The sequence below is a fragment of the Betta splendens genome, chromosome 15, assembly GCF_900634795.4.
Source record: "Betta splendens chromosome 15, fBetSpl5.4, whole genome shotgun sequence".
In the NCBI taxonomy this organism is placed as follows: domain Eukaryota; kingdom Metazoa; phylum Chordata; class Actinopteri; order Anabantiformes; family Osphronemidae; genus Betta; species Betta splendens.
This window is the reverse complement of record NC_040895.2, coordinates 8,687,165-8,714,575: the sequence shown is the minus strand read 5'-3', so window position 1 is coordinate 8,714,575 and position 27,411 is coordinate 8,687,165. Positions and strand designations below refer to the sequence as shown.

At 49.8% G+C, this 27,411-nt stretch overlaps 1 protein-coding gene across 1 annotated transcript; it reads left to right on the top strand.

The window, feature by feature from the left end:
- Window positions 1-9,339: 9,339 nt before the first annotated feature.
- On the top strand, window positions 9,340-27,297 carry LOC114870586 (calpain-2 catalytic subunit-like). The gene is made up of 21 exons (XM_029175424.3): window positions 9,340-9,660; window positions 9,912-9,981; window positions 10,143-10,261; window positions 15,188-15,321; window positions 15,445-15,613; window positions 15,698-15,781; window positions 15,857-15,942; window positions 16,386-16,460; window positions 16,585-16,745; window positions 22,137-22,303; window positions 22,406-22,417; window positions 22,511-22,719; window positions 22,832-22,868; window positions 23,013-23,078; window positions 23,172-23,229; window positions 23,339-23,403; window positions 23,475-23,543; window positions 23,624-23,702; window positions 26,725-26,841; window positions 26,946-27,004; window positions 27,075-27,297. Exons 1-21 carry the CDS (start codon window positions 9,424-9,426, stop codon window positions 27,096-27,098), a joined length of 2,097 nt encoding a protein of 698 aa, XP_029031257.1. The 5' UTR covers window positions 9,340-9,423; the 3' UTR covers window positions 27,099-27,297.
- The last annotated feature ends 114 nt before the right edge of the window (window positions 27,298-27,411 follow it).

Below are 27,411 nucleotides of genomic sequence, written 5' to 3'. Positions count from 1 at the left end.
TACAATCTGGTTATTCAGCATATCCCAGGTGTTGACTGCTAGGAGCTTTTGTGTAAGGTTAAGTGGGCCAGCATACTGAAAGTCGGGTCAGCATGCGTTTTAGTCTTGTAGGGTCCTCCTTTATGGGGGGCAGAGTGACAGGCTCAGCCTGTATATGGTTTGTGGTGGGTTTGGGTGTGTTTTGTTTTGCAGGAACAGGGGTGTAGCTGTGTTGGCATCAATGCAGCACACCTGTGCTAGAGGGTGAAGCTGTATTAAAGGTGATTAAAGCCGGTTTATGACAATATGCATACATAAATCATAAGATGCAATGTTTTTAATAAACAATTTTTATAATTTGTTTTGTGCACTGATTTAATTCCCTTGTTGATCTTTTACAGTAGTTGTTAAATTAGATTTCCTAGTAATATTAATTTACTTAACTACGTGAAAAAAAAAATGTACTGTTTGCGAAACAATCAAAGCAAAATAATGGGAGTGTTTGTTCCAATTTAGGTGTGTCTGTGTTTTTACAGTATTTTAATAGTACATAAAACTATGTACAGTATTTTGTTAGCTGCTGCCTGCTCGCCTCACCTGTGCATAGCAGGTCCCTCCCTGGCTGAGGGCCCACCCTGCCTTCCCATCCTGTGCTGTAACTATAAAGACAGCTGTGACGGCAAAATACTGTAACAAGTAATAATGTTTATTACATCATTATTATGTTACTATTATTACGTCTAATGATGACTTGTCACTTAAAGGATTGTTATACTCATCCATCATCATTTAAAACCTGCCTCTGCTGCATTTAGAGACAAATTACTGTAGCTCCTCATTCTCAGTCTGCATCAGGTACGTGTCAGCTCAGAATCTAAATATTGGTGATGGTCATGTCTGCTCTGCGTAGGAGCTGTATTCCAACCTAAAGTTCATTTTTGATGGAGCCACGAGGAGCCATATCTGCCAAGGAGATGTGGGTAAGTCGACAGAAAATTGGAATGGAAGGATGCCGGATGGCGTATGGAGTGTTTTTACTTTGCTGAAACGTTGATGGGGGGGATTGTCGGCTTACCTTGTTTACAGCACAGTTGCATTGTGTTGCACAACGTCAGATGGTGCATCTGCTCCCACTGTACAGGTGACTGCTGGCTCCTGGCTGCCATAGCTTCCCTGACTCTAGACCAGCAGTTCCTGGATCCTGTGTTTCCACCTGAACAGAGTTTCTCTCAAAACTATGCTGGAATATTTCACTTCCAGGTGAGGAGACTTTTCCCATCAAACCACTGAGCCTGACTTTAATAATATGTCTGTAACTGCTATAATTCAAGGTTTATTTTCCTCATGTATTTTTCCATCTTTGGCTCAGTTTATATAAAAATCAATGGCTTATGCTAAAACCCTACTCTACCTGTTCTCCAACTAACTGTAAATTTTATAGCGTGGTTGGGGTTGGGTTTCCATGCACACCTGCACAATATAGGATTGAAAAGACAACCACAAGGTGCGAGCGTGAGCATGCTTGAGAAAGAATATGCAAGTGTGACAGAGGAGGGAGGGTGGCACCTCAGGGAACTTCCAAAGTTCCTCATACCCATGCACATACATTTACAGAAAGGGGATGAGCTCAGGCCCCGGTGGAGAGGATCACCACCGACTACACAATAGACATCTAAGGTCAGGAGACGCTGACCAGGAGGCACTCTGTCAGACAGCGGTCGTGACATCCCCCCCACAAATCACATCCAGTTCCACACAATCACATTCAAGCTGAGCTGTATGGCTCTGGTAGCCTTTCTTGATGTCCCCTGCTTCTCCCTGGTTGGGTAGGGAGGGTCTTGGCTCTAGAGATGCTGCGGGCCTTGCCTGGGGCCTCACAGGCAGCGGGCCAGAGACCTGCCCTCCCCAAGAATGAGAAAAAGCGAATGGTGTGGGTGTGAGCATGTAGGTGAGAGTACATTGGTTGTATAAGGGTTGGTTGTATAAGGTGTATAAGGGGTCTCTTCTGCCGACCCCGCCTTTTGTTGCAGGACCGTCGTGGCACCAGGGGATACGGTTGGGCTGATGGGGTGGGTCCAGCTTTGCTCTTGTGGGGATGGCAGACTGGGGGCGGGTCCCTCTCTGGGCACAGGGGGCTTCCCCTGGTGGGCTCCCTACAAACCGCAGGTGCTCAACTCTGGGCTGACCCTTCACCACTGGGGGAGATCTTTGCCCCTAATTCTCCCAGGGTGGACTGGCATTGCCTTAACAGTGGCCCGTGGTGTTGTCTCTTTGGCTGCTGCAGCTCTGCCTGGGAGGTTCTCTGTAGGCAGCTCGAGTCACGATGTCTGCCCTCCCAGAACTGCAGGTATGATGGCTCCCTGGTTGGTTTCTTCTTACTCATCACTCTGGCTTCCACAAGTGGCCTTGTTCATGCACTAACACCTGTCTCACCCTTTTTGTGAACAATGTTATGTTACAGCTTTACTAACCTTGTAGTGGGACACACAACACCAGAATCAATAAACAGGCTTCCCAATCTTAGCTGTAAGTACTGCTGCCATTTATTGTTATCATTATTAATAATGTTTTATTATGGTAGTTGTGATATTGTATGTCACGGCATTATTAACTATTATGTGATTATGTGTAATAATATATATGCATAGGTGTATGTATACAAATGTATGTATGTATGAGTGTATACACACACCTTAACATTATTATTAGTATTAATACTAATTTAACAATTAACAACATTACAGCAGTTATTTACATAATAATGTGTCTATTTAAGGTGTATCTTTATTTATTCATTTTTTGTTGCGCTATGCATATTTATATATTTTTGCCTTATTGATAAATCTGAGGGCGGCACGGTGGGTAGCACTGTCACCTCACAGCAAGAAGGTTCTGGGTTCGATTCCCGGAGGCGGCCCTGGTACCTTTCTGTGTGGAGTTTGCACGTTCTCCCCGTGTTTGCGTGGGTTCTCTCCGGGTTCTCCGGCTTCCTCCCACAGTCCAAAGACGTGCGTTAGGTTGATTGGCTTCTCTCCATTGCCCGTAGGTGTGAGTGCATGAGTGAATGGTTGTGTGTCTATGTGTTGCCCTGCGATGGACTGGTGACCTGTCCAGGGTGTACCCTGCCTCTCGCCCGTAGCCAGCTGGGTTAGGCTCCAGCACCCCGTGACCCCGCACTAGGGAGTAAGCGGCTCAGAAAATGGATGGATGGATGGATGATAAATCTGATTTCAGCAGCTGCTTGTATCTCTGTCTTCTCAGATATGAAGATTTCACAGGGGGAATTGCGGAAGCATACACTTTGAGCAAGGCACCGGCAAATGTCTTCCAGCTCATGCAGAGGGCCCTGATGGGCTGCTGTCGGGTTTTGGTTTTGTTTCCTGTTTTATTTTGAAAAGGTCTTTCTGTTTCATCCTGATCACACCTGTTTCCTGTCACTCCCGGTTCACCATGCACACTTGTCAATAATTTAGCAATCAGTCTTCAGAGTATATAAGCGGCAGTGCTTACCATAGCCAGTTGCCAGATCCTTGTGTATGCATGTCGTCACGTTCCAGCAGTTTCAGCTCATCTCGTCTTCGACCCTGTTCTGTGTTCCTGATTCTCGCCTGACCCCGACCAGTACTGTAACCTACTTGATTCTGTTGCTGAACCCTGCTTGCTTACTGGACCTGATTACGCCTGCTGATTCTAACACGGAAATCTGAGCCTTCTTGTATTGACCCACGCCTGTTACTGGACCCGATTATGCCTGCTTCCTCTGTGCCTCAATCCTGTGTTTGCCCGTTTATGATCTGGACTGTGTGATTTGGATTCTTGCATTAAACCTTGTTTTATTCACCACCTACCTCGTGTCCTTGCACTGTGCATGTGGGTCCGATCTCTGCCCCAAGTCTGACAGAACAATCTGGCCAGACTTGGACCCAGCCAGTGCCCAGCCTTCGTCCAGGTCAGTGACTGTTTTTGGTTTTTGTTTTTTCCTTTTTCCTTGTCTGTTCGGCTGCGTGCACTTCACACGCGCCGGAGAATGGAGTGTTGCTGCCCGGGTTTACTGGAGGAGTTCCGCGGAGACCTCGAGAGGTTAGCTAAAAAGTACGCGGAAGCACCCAGCCTTGAGGTCCGTCTCCGCCAAGTAAAGCTGGGCATCGAGTTGTTGACGGCTGAATTTTGGTGGCGTGAGTATCCCGGAGTGCAGGCGTTCTACGACAGACTCCATTTACTGCAGAGGGATTCGGCAGGCGCCCTGCGCGCATCGTCCGTCTATGTCCCCTTAGCTGCTACTGCCGCCGCTCCAGCGGTTCAAGCTCCCGTTCCTGCCGCCGTCTCTGTTTGCCACTCAGACCCAGTCATGGAAACCTAGCCCGCGCCGCTCCGAGCCCTTCCACTGCCAGTCAGTCGCAGGCGCTCCGGAAGACGTCGGCGGGGGCATGGTTCCAAGAGCCAGGATCCAGAGACCTCGGTTGCTGTGCCCGAACGGCTCTCTTCCCCGGCAGAGGATCTCTCTGGTTCCCCGGCTGACGGTCTCACGTCAGTAGCAGGCTTCCCAGACAGCGTCATCCAGCGCATTCGCCTCCAATGTACTCCTCCAGTGTTATTTCTTTTTGCCCTTCTTATGAACACCGCTGATTCGACAGCTGACCAGGGCACAAGGGAATACCTGTTTGAGGAGGCAGCCGCTCTCATCCTGAGCGAACCTGCCCTGCGTGAGACCCTGGAACTCCCAGGCCTGCAGCCAGCAGACACATCCGTCTCTGTGTCTCAGTCAGATCAGCCATGTCCCGCTCAGGTTTCAGATCAGCCATGTCACGCTCGGGTTCCAGCTCCAGTTTTGTCCCAGACAGGTGGCACAACATGTTGGTCAAGCTCAATTCTTCTTCTTCAGGCCTGGCTTCTTCTCAGTCGAGCTCGACGCTCACAAGCAGCACTGCCGGCTCCAGAGAGGAGGCCACGAGCAGCACTGCCGGCTCCAGAGAGGAGGCCACGAGCAGCACTGCCGGCTCCAGAGAGGAGGCCGCAAGCAGCACTGCCGGCTCCAGAGAGGAGGCCGCGAGCAGCACTGCCGGTTCCAGAGAGAAGGTCGCGAGGCCGTTGTAGTTCCCGTCGGCCCTGGAGAGGTTGTTCCAGTTCCTGTCGGCCCTGAAAAGGTCGCTCCAGCTCCGTACCCTGTCGGCCTCCAGGAGGAGGTCGCTCCAGCTCCGTTCCCTCTCAGCCTCTAGGAGGAGGTCGCCCCAGCTCCCATTCCTGTCCGCCCTCCCGGACTCTCCCCTCTTGGATGAGGTTTGTATTTGTTATTTGCACTTACAGTAATGATCTGCTTTGCATTGTGAACGTGTGGCTTGCTGTCTAAGACTTCAGCCTTCTGTTGTTCAGTACAAAGGCAGCAGCAGTGTGCGTAGGTCCAGACGTCCTGCTGCGCCAGAAGCCTGTGGCCATTTCCAACCTCAACAAGGCACGGGAAGTGTGCGAACACCCTTCTCCCTTCAGGAGAATACATAATCATTTCCTCCACCTTCCTCCCCTACAAAAATGGCTCCTATGTTCTCAGGGTATTTTCTGAAAAGCATGCTCCAGCCAGGTCAGGATGTGGTACGTTAACCTCCACATTCACTGATTCGGCCATCCAGTGGTCAAATGAAAATGGTTTTAATTCATATTCATAACTATATTTCAACTTTTAGTTCCCTAGTGTGCATCCACTCATACATAAATATAATCATACATATACATCTATGCATATATATTTTTACACATTATCGCATAATTCCACAACATATAAAATAACAACTACCGTAATCATACATTATTAATAGTGATATCAGTGAATGACTGGAGTACTTACATGTACAGCTAAGATTAGGAAGTCTGTTCGGTCGGTTCTGGTGTTGAATGTCCTGCTACAAGGTTAGTAAAGCTGTAACCAAAAGGGTGAGTCAGACACTGATCCATTAACAATGCCACTTGTGAAAGCCAGGGTGATGAGAGGAACCTGGCTGCCGCACCCAGACCAGCAAGTGGAGGGAAGAAACCTAGTAGCCAGGGAGCCCACATACCTTCAGTGTCGGGAGGGCCTACCCCATCAGCCCGACTGTTTGCCCTGCTATCCTCTGTCCCGCAGCATGAGGCCGGCAGTGGAGTCGGCAGAAGAAGAGACCACCCAGGCAGCAGATCCATGCTTTCCCAGTGGGGAACAGACCCCCCCAATGCACCAACCACCCCACACACACACATGCACACACATATCATGATCATCTACTCAATCATACGTGAACTCACGCAACCCATACATTGTCACACCCACACCATTCACTTATTCTCATTCAAGGGAAAGGTAGGTCTCTGGTCCGCTACCTGCGGGGCCTTAGGCAGGGCCCATGGCAACTCCTGAGATGTGTGGCCTCACACAACTACAGTAGGGAGAAGCAGGGGACAGCGGGAGAGGCACCCAAGTGCCATGCAGTCCAACTTGAATAATGTGGGTGTGGAGCTAGATTGCAGCAGTGGGGGAAATTTCCAGGAGCACGATTGCTGGTTGACGACGTCTCACCTGGACAACTTCCCCCGACCCTACTGTAAATGTCTATTGTGTACTTAAAACCGGGTGGTGATCCTCTCCACCAGGGCTGGTGGTTAAGGCCACAGTTGGACCCCACCTCCAGGCGCCAGTGAAAGAGCCCATCCCCTGGCCCTAAATGTATGTGTATGTGCTAGGTATGAGGAACCCTGGAAACCAAGATTCAGCCGAGGAATCCAGCAGACAAAGCCATCTAAGCAAAGGCGCTATCTGCTGGTCCCCAGGGAGGCAGCCTCCAGAGTCCTGGACGATGCCCTGGACAGAGGCTACAACGAGCTCTATACCCTCACCACGGTGCGCGAGGGTTTGTGGGAGTTTGCCCAACCAGTCTACATGTGTTTTCTGGACCGGGAGAAGGCATTAAACCGCGTCCCTAATAGCATTCTGTGGTGGGTGCTCCGGGAGTATGGCGTCCAAGGCCTTTTGCTAAGGGCCAGTCTCTACAACCGGAGCAGGAGCTTGGTGCGCATTGCCAGCAATAAGTCAGACCTGTTCCCAGTGCATGTTGGACTTCGGCAGGGCGGCCCTTTGTCACTGGTTGTGTTCATTATTTTTATGGACAGAATTTCTGGGCACAGCCAGGGGCCAGAGGGGGTCTGCGTCTCCCCTTTTTGCAGATGTCGTTTTCCTGTTGGCTTCATCGGGCCAGGACCTCCAGTGTACGCTTGGGTGGTTTGCAACTGAGAGTGAAGAGGCTGGGATAAGAATCAACTCCAATACTGAGGCCATGGATCTCGACCGGAAAAAGACAGTTTGCTCTCTCCAGGTTGGAGGAGAGTTCCTGCCCCAGGAGGAGTTCAAGTATCTTGGGGTCTTGTTCATGAGTGAGGGAAGGAAGGAGCATGAGATTGACAAATGCATCAGTGCGGCGGCTGCAGTAATGCGGTCGGGGTACAGATTCGTGGTGAAAACGGAGCTGAGCCTAAAGGCGAAGCACTCAATTTAAGGGTCAGTCTACGTTTCTACGCTCACCTATTGTTAGGGACTGTCAGGAAACAAGCGTGATGCAGGACCCACATGCACAGCCAGAGACAGAACTAGCTTGGAGGTTGTTCAATGCAGAATCACTCCACATCACTCCGGGCAAAAATTCAGCTTCAGACAAGTAGCAGTCAGCAACAGGAGATCCAGGACACACAGGCAAAAGTACCGACGGGGAACAGGTAGAGACGGGAAGTATGAAAAACAAAACAGGATCTTACTTGAACAGTAACCGAGAATCAAACGCTGGATTGAGGTAATGACACGCTACGATCTGGCGAACTGTGGTACGAACTGGGAACTAAATACACCGTTAATTTTTGAATGATAATGGCTGATGGGGCACATGATCACAAAAGTAAAGCGAGAACTAAAAGCCAGAAAAACCAAAACAAGAAATGTCAAAATAAAAACAAGGAAAAACAGGGAATGGAAAACCAAAGTCCAGGCCGTGACACCTATGGTCATGAGCTTTGGGTCATGACCATAGGTGAGGGAAGATCGCAGACACAAGCAGCCAAAATGATTTTTTATACTGTTTTTTATGCTCCTTTGTTCTTGCAATCCTGCACAATTTATTTTATGTCTTCTGTGGCTGTTCAAGCAATTGAATTTCCGCACTGTGGTCGTCATTACGCTGACGCTCAGTACGCCATAGACTTTGACAGCTTTGTGAGTTGCCTCATCAAACTGAAGATGCTCTTCAGTAAGTGTCAAAAACATGACAGTATTACTTCATGCCTCACTCTGAGCTTTATCACAGAGCTGCTGCGTGTTTGAATAATGTGTAATTGTCCGTCTCTGGAGAAAGAGTCTTTCTGAGTCATTGACTACTTCTTTCTTTTTCAGTGGTTGTGTCTGGCCATCTACTAATTCTGAAGCAAATCAGAGTCGTCATCGATACTGCTACAACAGTGATGTCACTCATTTTCAAATGTTTGATTTTAAACTGGATGTCAATTTTATTCTTTTTACATTTTATTTTTTACCATTGCTCCAATTGACTCTAATGCACGCTCAATTAGAAACTAGGTGTAGCCCATAAAAAGCAGCTCATAATGGTGGTGGACGAAATTTAAAGTTAGTTCATCATATCTGTGTGGAATTTAAGTGCAGGATTCAGGTGGTGACTAAAGGTATTAAATAAAAAATAATAAAGTAAAAAGTAAAATATTTTCTTCTAAAATTTATTTTGAAATTGAAATTAAATCCATGCTACAGTAGGATGTTGTTTGGCACTACTGATATCTGCTGATAGTACTGGTGTACTAAAAGCACTCAATGTTAAGCTGAGTAGGAGTAAACAACTGTCAAGGTCATTTGTAACCAGCTGGTAACTGTGTGAATACTCCATCACTCCAACTATAATCACCAAGAGACACATAAACATACAGCTAAACAGAGTCAGTTTGAACAATATAAAGTACAAATGCATACATAAATCATAAGATGCAATGTTTTTAATAAACTATTTTACAATTTGTTTTGTGTACTGATTTAATCTCCTTGTTGGTCTTTTAATGTAGTTGTTAAATTAGATTCCTAGTATTATTAATTTGCTTAACTACATTAAATAAATAATGTACTGTACTGTATGCGAACAGTCACAGACACAGCAGAGTAATGTGAGTGGTGGTTCCAGTTTAGGTGTGTCTGTGTTTGTACAGTATCTCACTAGTAGATCTGTACAGTATTTTTATGCTACTGCCTGCTCGCCTCACCTGAACACTCCCCTCCCTGGCTGAGGGCCCACCCTGCCTTCCCATCCTGTTCTGTGACTACTGTATAAAGACAGCTGCGACAAAGAAACGTGAAACCAGCTCATTTTACACAGGGTGAAATCCATTCCCTCCAGGCAGCAAGTGTTAATCTTGTACTCTTGAGACGCAGGGATGACATCCAGGGCAGACAGAGTAGCTCGTCAGCAGGACCTGGACCAAGGCATCGGTACCAACCAGAACGCAACCAAGTTCTGTCAGCAGGACTTTGACGCTCTGCAACAGCAGTGTGTGAAGAGCAAACGGCTGTTTGAGGACGACTGCTTTCCGGCAGAAGCCAAGTCACTGGGCTACAATGAGCTGGGACCGTACTCATCCAAGACCAGGGGAGTAGTTTGGAAAAGGCCAACGGTAAGGAAAAGAAACATGTTTAATGCCAAAATACTGTAACAAGTAAAAATGTTTATTACACTATTATTATGTTTCTATTATTACGTCTGATGATGACTTGACAGTTGAAGGATTGTTATACTGATGGGTCATCATTTAAAACCTGTTTCTGCTGCATTTAGAGACAAATTAGCTCCTCATTCTCAGTCTGCATCAGGTACGCGTCAGCTAAGAATCTAAATATTTGTGATGCTCATCTCTGCTCTGCGTAGGAGCTGTGTTCTAACCCAAAGTTCATTTCTGATGGAGCCACAAGGACCGATATCTGCCAAGGAGATGTGGGTGAGTCAACAGAAAATTGGAATGGAAGGAGGGAAGGATGGCTTATGGAGTGTTTTTATTTTGCTTGAAATGTTCAAGGGGGGTTGTCGGCTCATATTGTTTACAGCACAGTTGCATTGTGTTGCACGACGTCAGATGGTGCATCTGCTCCCACTGTACAGGTGACTGCTGGCTCCTGGCTGCCATAGCTTCCCTGACTCTAGACCAGCAGTTCCTGGATCGTGTGGTTCCACCTGAACAGAGTTTCTCTCAAAACTATGCTGGAATATTTCACTTCCAGGTCAGGAGACTTTTCCCATCAAACCACTGAGCCTGAATTTAATGATATGTCTGTAACTGCTATAAATCAAGGTTTGGTTTTCTCGTGTATTTTCCCATCTTTGGCTCAGTTTATATAAAAATCGATGGCTTATGCCAAAACCCTACTCTACCTGTTCTAACTGTAAATTATTAGCGTGGTTGGGGTTGGGTTTCCATGCACAGCTGCACAGTATAGGTTTGAGAAGACGACCACGCGATGCGAGCGTGAGCATGCTTGAGAAAGAATATGCAAGTGTGACAGAGGAGGGAGGGTGGCACCTCATGGAACTTCCAAAGTTCCTCATACCCATCCATCCATCCATCCATTTTCATCCGCTTATCCGGGGCCGGGTCGCGGGGGCAGCAGTCTGAGCAGAGAGTTCCACTCTTCCCTCTCCCTGGACACTTCCTCCAGCTCTTCCGGTGGGACCCCAAGACGATCCCAGGCCAGCCGAGAGACGTAGTCTTTCCAGCGAGTCCTGGGTCTTCCTCGGGGCCTCCTACCATTGGGACATGCCCGAAACACCTCCCCAGGTAGGCGTCTAGGAGGCATCCGAACCAGATGCCCGAGCCACCTCAACTGGCTCCTCTCGATGTGGAGGAGCAGCGACTCTACTCCGAGCTCCTCCTGGGTGACAGAGCTCCTCACCCTATCTCTAAGGGAGCGCCCAGCCACCTTGCAGAGGAAGCTAATTTCAGCCGCTTGAATCCGTGACCTTGCCCTTTCGGTCATGACCCAAAGCTCATGACCATAGGTGAGGGTAGGAACGTAGATTGACCAGTAAATTGAGAGCTTTGCCTTTTGGCTCAGCCCCCTCTTCACCACGAAGGACCGATACACCGACCGCAGTACTGCAGCCGCCGCACCGATCCGTCTGTCAAACTCACGCTCCTTCCTTCCATCACTCGTGAACAAGACCCCAAGATACTTAAACTCCTCCACTTGGGGCAGGAACTGTCCTCCAACCTGGAGAGAGCAAACCACCTTTTTCCGGTCGAGAACCATGGCCTCAGATTTGGAGGAACTGATTCTCATCCCAGCCGCTTCACACTCAGCTGCAAACCGCACCAGCGCACGCTGGAGGTCCTGGCCTGATGAAGCCAACAGGACAACATCATCTGCAAAAAGCAGAGATGCTATCCTGTGGTCCCCAAACCAGACCCCCTCCGGCCCCTGGCTGCGACTAGAAATTCTGTCCATAAAAATAATGAACAGAACTGGTGACAAAGGGCAGCCCTGCCGAAGTCCAACATGCACCGGGAACAGGTCTGACTTATTGCTGGCAATGCGAACCAAGCTCCTGCTCCGGTTGTACAGAGACCGAACAGCCCTTAGCAAAGAGCCCTGGACTCCATACTCCCGGAGCACCCCCCACAGGATTTCACGAGGGACGCGGTCGAATGCCTTCTCCAGATCCACAAAGCACATGTAGACTGCTTGGGCAAACTCCCACAAACCCTCAAGCACCCTGCTGGGGGTATAAAACTGGTCCAGCGTTCCACAACCAGGCCGAAAACCACATTGTTCCTCCTGTATCCGAGGTTCGACTATCGGCCGAGTTCTCCTCTCCAGTACCCTGGCATAGACTTTCCCAGGGAGGCTGAGAAGTGTGATCCCCCTATAGTTGGAACACACTCTCCTGTCCCCCTTTTTGTGAAGAGGGACAACCACCCCGGTTGTCCAGTCCAGAGAAACTGTCCCCCTCGTCCATGCGATGTTGTAGAGGCGTGTCACCCAAGACAGCCCCACAACATCCAGAGACTTGAGGTACTCAGGACGGATCTCATCCACCCCAGCTGCTCTGCCACCGAGGAGCTTACTAACTACTTCAGTGACCTCAGCCTGGGTGATGGGCGAGTCCGCCTCTGAGTCACCTGCCTCTGCTTCCTCAGCAGAAGGCATGTCGGAGGGGTTGAGGAGATCCTCAAAGTACTCCTTCCACCGTCCAATAACATCCCCAGTTGAGGTCAACAGCTCCCCACTCTCTGAAAACAGAGTTGGTTAAGAACTGCTTCCCCCTCCTGAGGCGCAGAACAGTTTGCCATAATCTCTTTGAGGCCGAGCGATAGTCCTCCTCCATGGCCTCCCCGAACTCCTTCCAGGCCCGAGTTTTTGCCTCCGGAACGCCACGGGCTGCAGCACGCTTGGCAGGTCAACCATACCTGGTAGGACTCCTTCTTCAGCTTGATGGCGTCCCTTACCTCCGGCGTCCACCACCGGGTTCGGGGATTACAACCACGACAGGCACCGGAGACCCAGCGTCTGGTGTGAGGTGTGAGTTAAAGGTCCGTCTGACAGAGGGATCAGCCAGGCGTTCCCAACAGACCCTCACAATACGTTTGGGCCTGCCAAGTCGTTCCAGCCTCCTTCCCTGCTAGCGGATCCTACTCACCACCAGGTGGTGATCAGTTGACAGCTCAGCCCCTCCCTTCACCCGAGTGTCCAAAACATATGGCCGAAGGTCAGGTAAAACGACTACAAAGTCTATCATCGACCTCCGACCTAGGGTGTCCTGGTGCCATGTGCACCGATGGACACCCTACAGAAGTCCAATAACATAACACCATTCGGGTTCAGATCAGGGAGGCCGTTCCTCCCAATCACGCCTCTCCAGGTATCACTGTCGTTACCTACATGAGCATTGAAATCTCCCAAAAGAACGATGGGGTCCCCAGTTGGAGCGCTTTCCAACACTCCCTCCAGAGACCCCAAGAAGGCCGGGTACTCCACACTACCATTTGGCCCGTAAGCCCAAATGAAAGTGAGTGACCTATCCCCCACCCGAAGGCGCAGGGAAGCGACCCTCTCGTCCACCGGGGAAAACTCCAACACATGGCGACTAAGCTGGGGAAATATGAGCAAGCCCACACCAGCCCGCCGCCTCTCACCGCAGGCAACTCCAGAGTAGAAGAGGGTCCAGCCCCTCTCAAGGAGTTGGGTTCCAGAGCCCAGGCTGTGTGTGGAGGTGAGCCCGACTATTTCTAGCCGGTACCGCTCAACCTGCACAAGCTCAGGTTCTTTTCCCCCCAGTGACATGACATTCCATGTCCCAATAGCCAGACTGGTTATCCAGGGATTGGGTCGCCTAGGCTCCCGCCTTCGACTGCTGCCCAATCCACTTTGCACCGGCCCCCTACGGTTCCTCCTGCGGATGGTGGGTCCACTTGAGGACGGCCCCACGTCGCTCTTTCGGGCTGTGCCCGGCTGGGCCACCAGGCGCTCGCATACGAGCCCCAACCCCGGGCCTGGCTCCAGGGTGGGGCCCCGGCTGCGCCATACCGGGCGACGTCTCTGACCTTGGTCGTTTGCCTTTCATAGGGGGTTTGTGAACCGCTCTTAGTCTGGCCCGTCGCCCAGGACCTGTTTACCTTGGGAGACCCTACCTGGGGCATTTAGCCCCCGATCACATAGCTCCCGGGGTCATTCGGTCACACAAACTCCTCCACCACGATAAGGCGGCGGTTCAAGGAGGAGGTAGTTCCTCATACCCATGCACATAAATTTACAGTAGGGCCGGGGGGATGGGCTCTTTCACTGGAGGTTTACTGGAGGTGAAGCCACAGCTGGCCCTACCTCCAGGCCCCTGTGGAGAGGATCTATTGTGTAGTTTTAACTACACAATAGATATCTAGGGTAGGGAGACGCTGTCCAGGAGGCACCCCGTCAGCCAGCTGCCATGCTCCTGGCAATCTCCCCCACTTTTAAATCACACACTCATAGTCAAGTTGGGCTGTATGGCCCTGGGGTGTCCCCTGCTTCTCCCTGGTTGGGGAGGGGGGGTCATGGCTCTAGAGGTGCTGCTGGCCCTGCCTGGGGCCACACAGGCAGCGGGCCAGAGACCTGCCCTCCCCAAGAATGAGAAGAAGTGAATGGTGTGGGTGTGAGCATGTATGTGAGAGTGCATGGGTTCATGGACGACTGAGTAGATGTTTGTGTCTTTGTATGTGGTGCAGCGGGTGTATGGGGGGGTCTCTTCTGCCGACTCCACCAACTGCCAGCCTTTTGTTGCAGGACCGTCGTGGCACCAGGGGATACTGTCGGGCTGATGGGGTGGGTCCAGCTTTGCTCTTGTGGGGGTGGCAGACTGGGGGTGGGTCCCTCTCTGGGCACAGGGGGCTTCCCCTGGTGAGCTCCCTACGAACCGTGGGTGCTCAACTCTGGGCTGACCCTCTACCACTGGGGGAGATCTTTGCCCCTAATTCTCCCGGGTAGGACTGGCATTGCCTTAAAAGTGGCCCGTGGTATTGTCTCTGTGGCTGCTGCAGCTCTGCCTGGGAGGTTCTCTGAAGGCAGCTCGGGTCACGACGCCTGCCTTCCCAGAACTGCAGGTAAGATGGCTTCCTGGCTAATAGGTTTCTTCTTACCATTCACGGGTCAGGGTGTGGTGTCTGGTCTACACCCATCACCCTGGCTTCCCCAAGTGGCCTTGTTCATGCACTAACACCTGTCTAACCCTTTTGGTGAACAATGTTATGTTACAGCTTTACTAACCTTGTAGTGGGACACACAACACCAGAACCAATACACAGGCTTCCTAATCTTAGCTGTAAGTAATGCTGCCATTTATTGTTATCATTATTAATAATGTTTTATTATGGTAGTTGTGATATTGTACATCACGGCATTATTAACTATTATGTGATTATGTGTGTAATAATATATATGCATAGGTGTATGTATATGAATGTATTTATGAATGTGTATACACACGCCCTAACATTATTAATAGTATTATTACTAATTTAACAGTTAACAACATTACTGCAATTTTTTACAAAATGATGTGTCTACCTAAGGTGTATCTTTATTTATTCATTTTTGTTGTGCCTATGCATATTTATATTTTGTTTTTTGCCTCATTGATTTATTTGGTTTTAGCAGCTGCTTGTATCTCTGTCTTCTCAGATATGGCAGTACGGTGAGTGGGTGGACGTCGTGGTCGATGACCGTTTACCAACCAAAGATGGGGAGCTGCTGTTTGTCCACTCAGCCGAACGCTCAGAGTTTTGGAGCGCACTGCTAGAGAAGGCCTACGCTAAGTACAGATTGTTCTGACAATTGATGACGTGTTTTATAGCATCAAAAGTACAGATGAAGTCTAAGTGTGTGCAAATGTATGGTTGATGAATAATTTTACATCCTGGCGCGTTTCTGTCTGACAGACTGTATGGCTCCTATGAAGCCCTTGATGCCGGAAACACCACTGAGGGCTTTGAAGATTTCACAGGGGGAATTGCAGAAGCATACACTTTGAGCAAGGCACCGCCAAACCTCTTCCAGCTCATGCAGAGGGCCCTGAAACTGGGCTCGCTGATGGGCTGCTATATTGATGTAAGTCTAGTTTTCATACTGATTTGCACAGAAGTTTGCAATGTAATAAACACTCATCTGACATGTTTGTTCTTCATCTTCTAGAATACTAGTACCTATGATACGGAGACACTTATCGCTCTGAAACTTGTAAAAGCACATGGGTATTCAGTCAACGGAGCCGAGGAGGTATCACATAAATAACACTTTTTTTGTCTTAGACAAAATGCTAGTTATTCCACCAACACTTGTTTTCTGTTTTAGGTGCATTGCCAAGGCAAGGGGGTTCAGCTCGTCCGTATCAGAAACCCGTGGGGTGAGGTAGAGTGGACGGGTCCCTGGAGCGATGGGTAAACTATTACAATTCGTCCCTCCAGCCTGTGGGGGCGCCTTGGGTTTATTCCTTTGTGTTTAATGTCACCTCCAAGTTGTTTCCTGTCTTGTAATTAGTGTCATTATTTCCACCTGTGTATTTAGTATTTAGGTTCCTAATTTGAGTATAGTTGTTGTTCGTTTGTTCGACCAACAATGGTACATGGCTCTCACCTGTGTTCACTTGTGCCTCGTGGTTGTGTTCAGTCCTCATCCAGGTTTGTTTGCTCGTACTGTCGATCTGCTGTTTATTAAAACCCATTTATTGTCAGTCCTGTCTGTGGGTCGTGTATTTGGATCCTCCTCTTAGTCTACTTTGTCCCTCAGTGTGTAACATAAACACTCTTTACACTCCATGTTCATAAACCATCAAATAACAGTTTTTCTAAATAATGATGGCTTGACTGTTTATGAAAACTAGGTCCAGTGAATGGAAGACCATCAGCAAAGATGAGAAAGAAAGGATGAACAACATAGCTGAAGATGGAGAATTTTGGTAAATCCCATGTCTTTAACCTTTAACCTTTACTTCACCTTAAAATTTCTGTCTTGATAAATTGGGGGGTCGTTGATGCATGAGAAACACCTATTTATTACTTGTTCTCTGTCTTTCTCCTCAGGATGTCCTACTCAGACTTCATCAAGAACTTCTCCAAGCTGGAGATCTGTAACCTGACGCCAGACACTCTGACCAGTGAGGATGTTCACCGCTGGAACTATTACCAGTCTGAAGGCATGTGGAGGATCGGCTCCACTGCCGGCGGCGGCCGCCATAACGCAGGTAAGTTAAACACAACTGATGTCATGTCTTGTTAAACACTACTGCTTCATTCCCACGTTTGTGTTGTGAGTCTCCTCCCAACCTCAGAGGGCGGCACTGAGTAACTGTTCTCTTCCGGGAACATCATTAACTTGGGGACTATTTAAGTGGAGGATGGAGACTCCTCCAGTTGTCAGTGTGTTATGGTGGACTCTCAGTTTGCATCTGGCTTCCTATATGACGGTTGGTTTTGTGTTTAGTTTGGATCGTGAACAGCCCTGTTATTCCTATTTTGCCTACTCAGTGCAGCGACCTTTTGTGTCCTAGTTTTGTTTGGTAGTGGCTTCTGTTTTGTATTATTCCTCTGTCTAGTTTGTTTGGCCCTGCTTCGCAGTGCGCCTCAGTTTAGTTTATGTACCTTTTGCCTACTCTGTAGTGACCCTTGGTTTTGTGTAGTATAATAAATATATCGTTTTGTATTCTGCCATCCTCGCCTGTTACTGCTTTTGGGTTCTGTCCTGTCTGGTCTTGGTGTTTGTAACAGTACACACTGACCCAAACATGGACCCAGCAGCAGGAGAGGAGGCCTGGCAGGTTCCGAGCCTGAGCAGTGCTCGTTTGTTACTAGACAGCCCACGCACTACAGCCCGAGCTGAGGCCTTGCGTACTCTGCGGGAGATCGGCAGTGAACCGGCGTCTTTAGAGACGATCCCGTCTTCCCAGGTTAGATTAGCCCCTCCCGACAAGTTTTACGGGGATGCCTCTCGTTGCCAGAGTTTCATTACCACGTTGCGGCTAAAATTTAGAGTGGAAGCGGGGCTGTTCCGATCCGAAGGGGAGAAGGTGGCGTACTGCATCTCGCTGCTAGGAGGAAAAGCGCTAGAGTGGGGTGCGGCGGAATACGAGAACAACGCAGCCTGTGTCGCCACTTTCGAGGGATTCGCAGAGGAACTCACTTCCCTGTTTAACCCCGTCGCGCATCGCCGAGTGGCGGCAGCCAAAATGTTCCACCTGTTTCAAGGACGTTCCTCATTAACGGATTACGTGGTACAGTTCCGCACGCTGGCGGCCGGGTTGGATTGGAGACAAGAGACCTTGTGCGATCGTTTTTATGACGGTCTCGCGGAGGAGATCAAAGATGAGTTGGCGGGGCATGTACTTCCGGATAGACTGAGAGATCTTGTGGCGCTGGCGGTGGCGATCGGCCAGCGTTTCGCTCAACGCGAGGCGCTCCGTCGCAGCGTCAGCCGACCTCCATCGGCAGCCGGGTTTTCACACCACAGCGGAACCGGGCAGGTTCAGCCGTTCATTCCAGGACGACGAGCGGTGAGCGCAGGGGCCCAAGCTGCAGCCGACGCGGGGGAATTCCCTACGTCATGTCCACGTCATCCGTCCCCGCCCACCCGCCAGGTGCCGGGGGCTTTTCCCCAGGGCGCTCTGATGACAGAAAGGGAGGAGCCAATGGAGATCGGACGAGGTCACCTATCGACGGAGGAGAGACAGCGTCGTTTCAACTCCGGACTGTGTTTGTACTGTGGGGGTCCGGGTCATCGCGCTAACCAGTGCGCGTTAAACGGCAACGCTCGTCAGCCGGTGGAGAGGCGCTGACGAGCTTCACCGTGAATTTAATCTCCCTCTCCAAACCATTGTTTCCAGCCACTCTGTCAGGACCTCTGTCGGCGCGAGAGCTTCCCGTGTTTGTGGATTCCGGAGCTGAGGGAAGCTTCATAGACAGGCAATTTGCTCAGGAGCTGGGGCTCAGGCTGATTCCAGTACAGGACCCCGTGGTGGTCCAAGCGCTGGACAAACAGGTCATTCACCGCATCACCCATCGCACGGCGCCGGTGAGTTTGACTGTGTCGGGAAATCACAGGGAGGAACTTTCTCTCCATGTTTATGATTGTAAGGAGGTACCTGTACTGCTGGGCATGCCGTGGTTACGGACACACAACCCACACATTGACTGGGCAGCGGGGAGAATTGTGGGGTGGAGTTCTTTCTGTTTGGCTAATTGTTTGCGGGCGGCGGGGCGGATCATTAAGGAGCCTGAGGTTAAAACTAATGCAGAGATCGACTTGACCCGGGTTCCTGCATGTTACCATGACGTGGGGGCCGTCTTTGATAAGGCTCGCGCTACTTCGCTTCCGCCTCATCGTCCATATGACTGTGCGATTGACCTCCTACCGGGTTCCACGCCGCCGAGGGGAAGAATCTTCTCACTGACTAAACCGGAGCGGGAGGCTATGGACCAGTACATCGCGGAGGCGCTTCGCACGGGGCTCATCCGTCCGTCATCATCACCCGCGGGAGCGGGGTTCTTTTTTGTAGGGAAGAAGGATGGCGGTCTCCGTCCCTGCATAGACTATAGGGGCCTTAATAAGATTACTGTACGTAATCGCTATCCACTTCCCCTCGTTGCATCCGCTTTTGAACTTTTAGAGGGTGCTACTATTTTTACTAAGTTGGACTCACGTAACGCCTATCATCTGGTCCGTATAAGGGAGGGAGATGAGTGGAAGACGGCATTTAATACTCCCACGGGGCATTACGAGTATTTGGTCATGCCTTTTGGTTTGACAAACGCACCTGCGGTTTTTCAGGCCCTTGTAAATGATGTCCTGCGGGACATGGTCAACAGGTTTGTCTTTGTCTATTTAGATGATATTCTCATTTTTTCCAAAGACCCGCGACAACATGAGGTGCACGTGAGAGCAGTTTTGATGAGACTCTTGGAAAACCAGCTATTTGTGAAGGCTGAGAAATGTGAATTTCACACAGCTAAGACTTCGTTCTTAGGGTTTTGTTTGGAACCAGGGAAGCTGGCGATGGATCCAGGAAAAGTGGCGGCTGTGACAGATTGGCCGGAGCCGAGGTATCGTAAGCAGCTGCAGCGGTTTCTGGGGTTTGCCAATTTTTACAGGCGTTTCATAAGGAACTTCAGCAAGGTGGCGGCTCCTCTAAATGCCCTCACCTCATCGAAGGCTCCGTTCGTTTGGTCGGCGACCGCGAAGGGAGCCTTTGAGCTACTGAAGTCCCGATTTACGTCTGCACCCATCCTCTGTCTCCCTGATCCTCAGAGGCAATTCATAGTGGAGACGGATGCCTCTAGCACCGGAGTGGGGGCCGTACTGTCACAACGCAGCGAACAGGATGGTAAGGTGCATCCATGTGCATTCTTCTCACGCAAACTGAACTGCGCAGAGAGGAACTATGACGTAGGCAACCGGGAGCTGCTAGCAGTTAAGCTGGCGTTGGAGGAGTGGAGACATTGGTTGGAGGGGGCAGAACAACCTTTTATGGTTTGGACGGACCACAGGAACCTGGAATATATCAAGACGGCCAGGCGGCTTAACACGAGACAGTCCAGGTGGGCTTTGTTTTTTGCTCGGTTCAATTTCACCCTATCGTATAGGCCCGGCTCCCAAAACGGGAAGCCGGATGCTTTGTCTCGGAAGTTTGAGGAGGTCACAGAGGAGGAGCCGAGAGCAGAGGAGGACCGCATCCTGCGCCCGCTGACAGTGGCCGCGGTTACCTGGGACCTTGAGACGAGGGTGAGATCCTACAAACACTCGGTGCCCATTCCTGCTGGCTGTCCTCCTCGTTGCTTGTTTGTCCCGCCTCCTCTGCGCACCCAGGTTCTACGCTGGGACCATGATTCGCGGCTGGCATGTCATCCGGGGGGGTCCCGGACGCTGGCGCTGGTCTTGCAGCGTTACTGGTGGCCTTCAATGAGACTGGACGTTCGACGTTATGTGGCAGCGTGCGGCGTGTGCGCGAGGAACAAGACGCCACATCGCGCACCCGCAGGGTTGTTGCGTCCACTGCCAGTGCCGTACCGGCCGTGGTCACACATCTCAATTGACTTTGTGTCAGGTTTGCCATCGTCTGAGGGTAAGACCGTCATACTTACCATTGTGGATCGCTTCTCCAAGCTCATCCACCTCGTTCCTCTGACCAAGTTGCCCACGGCCAAGGAGACGGCGGAGCTACTAATTGTCCATGTGTTCCGTGTATATGGCATTCCGGAGAACATTCTGTCTGATCGCGGTCCGCAGTTTGTCGCTGCTGTTTGGCGGGATTTTTGTGCAGCGCTGGGTGTCTCCGCCAGCTTGTCATCTGGTTTCCATCCTCAAACCAACGGACAGACGGAGCCCAAGAATCAGGACGTGGAGACTATGCTGCGGTGTATGTCGTCCACCAGGCCGGCGTCTTGGGTCCGGCAGCTTCCTTGGGTCGAATACGCTCACAATACTCTTTCTTCACAGGTGCTGGGATGTTCCCCTTTTGAGGCTGGCTATGGCTATCAGCCCCCGTTGTTTCCTTCTCAGCAGGTCCAGGGGCTGGACGGGTCGGTGGGAGCCTTCATCCGGCGGTGCAAGGTGGTTTGGACCAGGACCCGCGACTTCCTTCTCCGGGGCCAGACGAGAGCGGCCATATGGGCTAACCGCCGTCGGTCCCCAGCTCCGGAGTATCGAGTAGGGGACAAGGTCTGGCTTTCCACCTCGAACCTGCACCTGAAGGGGGCTAAGCGGAAATTGGCACCCAGGTTCATTGGACCATTTGAGGTGACCAGGGTGGTCAACCCTGTGGCGATGAGACTGGCCCTCCCTCCCTCCCTGCGCGTTCATCCTGTCTTCCATGTTTCCTGTTTGAAGCCGGTGGTGGACTGTGATCTGGCGCCCGCCTCCGACCGCCCTCCGCCCGCCCGGGTGATCGACGGGGGGTTGGCTTATACGGTGCGGGAGTTGTTGCACTCCAGACGGCGGGGCAGGGGGCTCCAGTACCTGGTGGAGTGGGAGGGCTATGGCCCCGAACACCGGCAGTGGGTGCCGCAGAGGTTCATCTTGGACAAGGGTCTCATCGGGGACTTTCATCGGAACCATCCTGCGGAACCCTCCTAGGTCGCCGGGGGACGACCGTTGGGGGAGGGGCTCTGTTGTGAGTCTCCTCCCAACCTCAGAGGGCGGCACTGAGTAACTGTTTCCTTCCGGGAACATTATTAACTTGGGGACTATTTAAGTGGAGGATGGAGACTCCTCCAGTTGTCAGTGTGTTATGGTGGACTCTCAGTTTGCATCTGGCTTCCTATATGACGGTTGGTTTTGTGTTTAGTTTGGATCGTGAACAGCCCTGTTATTCCTATTTTGCCTACTCAGTGCAGCGACCTTTTGTGTCCTAGTTTTGTTTGGTAGTGGCTTCTGTTTTGTATTATTCCTCTGTCTAGTTTGTTTGGCCCTGCTTCGCAGTGCGCCTCAGTTTAGTTTATGTACCTTTTGCCTACTCTGTAGTGACCCTTGGTTTTGTGTAGTATAATAAATATATCGTTTTGTATTCTGCCATCCTCGCCTGTTACTGCTTTTGGGTTCTGTCCTGTCTGGTCTTGGTGTTTGTAACAGTTTGTGTCTCCTCCAGCCACTTTTCCATCCAACCCCCAGTTCATGCTACGCCTGGAGGATTTAGATGATCATCCGCTGGATGGGAAACCAGGATGCACCTTTTTGGTGGGGCTGATGCAAAAGTCACGTCAGCAGAGGAGGCTGAACCGAGAGTTTGAAGCCATTGGCTTCGCCATCTATCAGGTATCTTACCTGATATCTCTAACAATTCAACTAAATAATAGGTCACTGGTGTATTTTAAATTGGTGAGGTTCTAATAAATGTTGTCTGTTTCCTCACTGCAGGTCCCAGATGGGGTTTGTATTTGTTATTTGCACTTACAGTAATGATCTGCTTTGCATTGTGAACGTGTGGCTCGCTGTCTAACACTTCAGCCTCCTGTTGTTCAGTACAAAGGCAGCAGCAGTGTGCGTCTAGGTCCAGATGTCCTGCTGCGGCAGAAGCCTGTGGCCATTTCCAACTTCAACAAGGCACGGGAAGTGTGCGAACGCTTTAAACTCCCTCCAGGAGAATATGTAATCATTCCCTCCACCTTCCTACCCTACAAAAATGGCTCCTTTGTTCTCAGGGTGTTTTCTGAAAAGCATGCTCCAGCCAGGTAAGGATGTGTTACATTAACTTACATGTTCACTGATTTGGACCTATACTGCCATGTAGTAGTCAAATTAAATGGTTTTAATTCATATTCATAACTATATTTCTGTTTATAGTCCCCTGGAGGTGGAGATTGGTGCTAAAATAGTGGAAGTAAGAACTGGTCTTAAATTAATGTGAAACTATTCTACCTGTGAAGTAGGTTTTAAACATGATATTAATTTTTAACAAATTGTTGTAGGTCAAATTTAAAGGTTTTTTGAACAGTAGCAGACTTACAGTAATGTTAATTCACAGGAGGAGACCTTCGAGAAGAATGTGGATCCTTATTTTAAGCAGCTCTTCAAGCAGATTGCTGGTTCTGTATGTAGAAAGAAAACAGACCGACAGTTAATGAAATGCTTCACCTTTACATGATGAATATTACACAGGTAATAATTATTGTTTTTCAAACAGGACAATGAAGTGTCTGCCCATCAATTGCTTGAGATTTTGAACAAGGTTGTCTCAAAATGTAAGTACACTGTAAATTTGGAATCTCCTTCTACAGTATGAGTGTAGCTTATTAACTGGTGTGAGAGCTGGAGTTACAGTGATACTGTATGTGTTGTGACAATTTGTAGTGACTGATGTCAAGATACGTGGCTTCAGCCTGGAGACATGTCGCCTCATTGTCAGTCTGCTGGATGTATCCTCAGAATTACGAATTATAAATAACGGGCAATACAATGTTTTTTCATGAACCTTAACCCTTCTTAGAAAGATGACAATAACACACTGGGACTACTGGAGGTTCAATTGCTTTGGACAAAACTGCAGAAATACCTGGTAAGTCTTGTTTTTCTGTTAATGAATCTCGGGCACGTACACATGCTTTAATGCAACGCATGGATGCCTGCATCGTGTAGGAGATCTTCAAGAACAGTGACACAGACCACTCTGGCACCATAAGCTCACAGAAGATGAGAGACGCTGTCACTGAAGCAGGTAAAGACTGTAGCTGTACTAATGCTCCATACATTGAGTAGGGCAGCTTTTTTTCTTTTTTTGTCCTATCCAACACTTCAAAAAGCAGCATGTATTAAGCTGGATGTCGTATGTTAAAGGACAGTTTGCCTTTTTAAAAAGGATTATATATACTCCTCGTAATTAGTGGGGTTTTTTTGTGTATAATCATACACATACATCTATGCATATATATTTTTACACATGATCGCATAATACCACAACATATAAAAAAACAACTACCATAATCATACATTATTAATAGTGATATCAGTGAATGGCTGGAGTAGTTACAGCTAAGATAAGGAAGTCTGCTCAGTCGGTTCTGGTGTTGAATGTCCTGCTACAAGGTTAGTAAAGCTGTAACCAAAAGGGTGAGTCAGATGCTTATGCATGAACAATGCCACTTATAAAAGCCAGGGGGATGAGAGGAACCTGGCTGCCGCACCCAGACCAACAAGTGGAGGGAAGAAACCTAGTAGCCAGGGAGCCCACATACCTTCAGTGTCACCTTCAGGGCAGGGCATAGCAACCTGAGCCACCCACACAGGTCTCCCAGGCAGAGCTGCAGAATCCACAGAGACAGCACCCGAGGTCAGAACGGACCACTGTTGGGTCTAAGCCGTCCCCCTCAAGAGGTAGACAATCCCCCCCAGTGGAAGGGTCAGACCGAGAGAATGGAGCTGGAGTAAGGAGAATGGAGTAAGTGACCCAGGGCCTCCCCCATTAGCCCGACCGTATGCATGAGGAGTCAGCAGAAGAAGAGACCACCCAGGCAGCAGATCAATGCACCCCAAGTGGGGAACAGATCCCTCCCCATACACCAACCGCAGCACACACACATCATGACCATCTACTCAATCATACATGAACTCATGCACTCTATACATAGTTACACCCACACCAATCACTTATTCTCATTCAAGGGAAAGGTAGGTCTCTGGTCCGCTACCTGGGGGGCCTTAGGCAGGGCCCATGGCAACTCCTGAGATGTGTGGCCTCACAGTAGGGAGAAGCAGGAGACAGCGGGAGAGGCACCACAGTGCCATGCAGCCCAACTTGAATAATGTGGGTGTGGAGCTAGATTGCAGCAGTGGGGGAAATTTCCAGGAGCACAATTGCTGGTTGACGACGTCTCACCTGGACAACTTCCCCCGACCCTACTGTAAATGTCTATTGTGGACTTAAAACCGGGTGGTGATCCTCTCCACCAGGGCTGGTGGGTAAGGCCACAGTTGGACCCCACCTGCAGGCGCCAGTGAAAGAGCCCATCCCCTGGCCCTAAATGTATGTGTATGTGCCGGGTATGAGGAACCCTGGAAGACCACCATTCCGCAGATGAGTCCAGCAGACAAAGCCATCTAAGCAAAGGCGCTATGCGCTGGTCCTCAGGGAGGCAGCCTCCAGAGTCCTGGATGGTGTATGCTGTATGGTTAATGTAGTTAAAACTGAGAGGGATATTATTTTGGTGGGGACGGTGGATGAGACCAGCCCAGGTCTGTTGGAGTGTTCAGGCCCATGTTAAGGACATTCTATGTCTCTGTAGTAGCCTCTGTTATTCTGCTTGCTGGGGAGCAGGCAGGAAAACATGTGAAAAGACTGACCAGGCTTGTGAGAAAGATCAGCTCTGTCCTTGGATGTACACTGGACTCTGTGGAGGAGGTGAGTGAGAGGAGGATATTAGCCAAGCTGTCATCTATCATTGACAACTCCACCCACATGGACAGTGACACCTGGAGAGGCGTGATTGGGAGGAACGGCCTCCCTGATCTGAACCCAAGCAGTGTTATGTTATTGGACTTCTGTGCTAGGCACAGTTTGACCATAACAAACACCATGTTCGAACAAAAGGGTGTCCATCAGTGCACATGTCACCAGGACACCCTAGGCCGGAGGTCGATGATAGACTTTGTAGTCATGTTTTGGACACTGGAGTGAAGAGAGAGGCTGAGCTGTGAATTGATCACCACCTGGTGGCAAGTAGGATCTGCTGGCAGGGAAGGAGGCTGGAACAACTTGGCGGGCCAAAAGGTATTGTGAGGGTCTATTGGGAACGTCTGGCTGAACCCTCTGTCAGAGGGATCTTTAACCCACACCTCCGGGAGAGCTTCAACCAGATTCAGAGGGAGGCTGGAGACATTGAGTCTGAGTGGACCATATTCTCCACCTCCATTGTCAACGTGGCTGTTTGGAGCTGAGGACGCAAGGTCTCCGGTGCCTATCATGGTGGTAATCCCCGCACCCGTGGTGGATGCCGGAGGTAAGGGGTGCCATCAAGCTGAAGAAGGAATCCTATCAGGTCTGGATGACCTGTGGGACTCCTGAGGCAGCTGATGGCTACCGATAGGCCAAAGCTCTGCAGCTCGTGCCGTTGCAGAGGCAAAAACTCGGGCCTGGGAGGAGTTCGGAGAGGCCATGGAGGAGGACTATTGCTCAAAGAAATTCTGGCACACCGTTTGACACCTCAAGAGAGGGAATCAGTCCTTCACCAACTCAGTGTTCAGTCGAGGTGGGGAGCCGTTGACCTTGACTGCAGCTGTTATCAGCTGGTGGAGGAGTACTTTGAGGATCTGCTTAATCCCTCCCACACACCTTCTGCTGAGGAAGCAGAGGCAGAGGACTCAGAAGTGGACTTACCCATACCCAGGCTGAGGTCACGGAGGTACTTTGCAAGCTCCTTGGTGGCAGGGCAGCGTGGGTAAATGAGATCCGCTTGAGGTACTCCTTGAGTTGTACCTCAAGGTACTCCTTGAGTACCTCAAGTCTCTGGATGTTTTGGGGCTGTCGTGGGTGGCACGCCAGTGCAACGCGTGGACGACAGTTCCTCTGGACTGGACAACCGGGGTGGTTTCTTCCTCTTCATAAAATAGGGGACAGGAGACAGAAGAAACTATAGGGGCATCACACTTCCCCAGGGAGGCATTCAGGAATCCTGCACAATTTCTTTTTTGTCTTCTGTGGCTTCTGTGGCTGATGACCAACGGTGCCTCCTATTCTTTCCCAGGTTTCCAGATCAACAGCGCCGTGGTGGAGGCGATCGTCAGTCGTTACGCTGACGCTCAGTACGCCATAGACTTTGACAGCTTTGTGGGTTGCCTCGTCAAACTGGAGATGCTCTTCAGTAAGTGTCAAAAACATGACAGTATCACTTCATGCCTCACGCTGAGCTTTATCACAGAGCTGCTGCGTGTTTGGATGATTTGTAATTGTCCGTCTGTCAACCAGAAATGTTCAAGTCTCTGGAGAAAGACAACTCAGGCAAGATTGAGCTGGACTTACAGCAGGTGTGTGAGAAAACAGCAGCTTCTGTTTTGTCAGACTTTCTGAGTCATTAAATACCTCTTTCTTTTTCAGTGGTTGTGTCTGGCCATCTACTAATTCTGGAGCGAATCAGAGCCGTCATCGACACTACTACAGCAGTGATTTTCAAATGTTGGATTTTAAACTAGATGTCAATTTTGTTCTTACATTTTATTTTTTAACATTTATTCCTGTTGACTCTAATGCACGCTCATATTTTTCACCATAGCAACTAGGTGTGGTCCATAAAGAGCAGCTCATAATGGTGGTGGAAAAAATTTAATTCATCATATCTGTGTGGAATTTAAGTGTAGGATTCAGGTAGTGACTAAAGGTACCAAAAGAAAAATAATAAAGTAAAAGGTAAAATATTTTCTTCTAAACTTTCTTT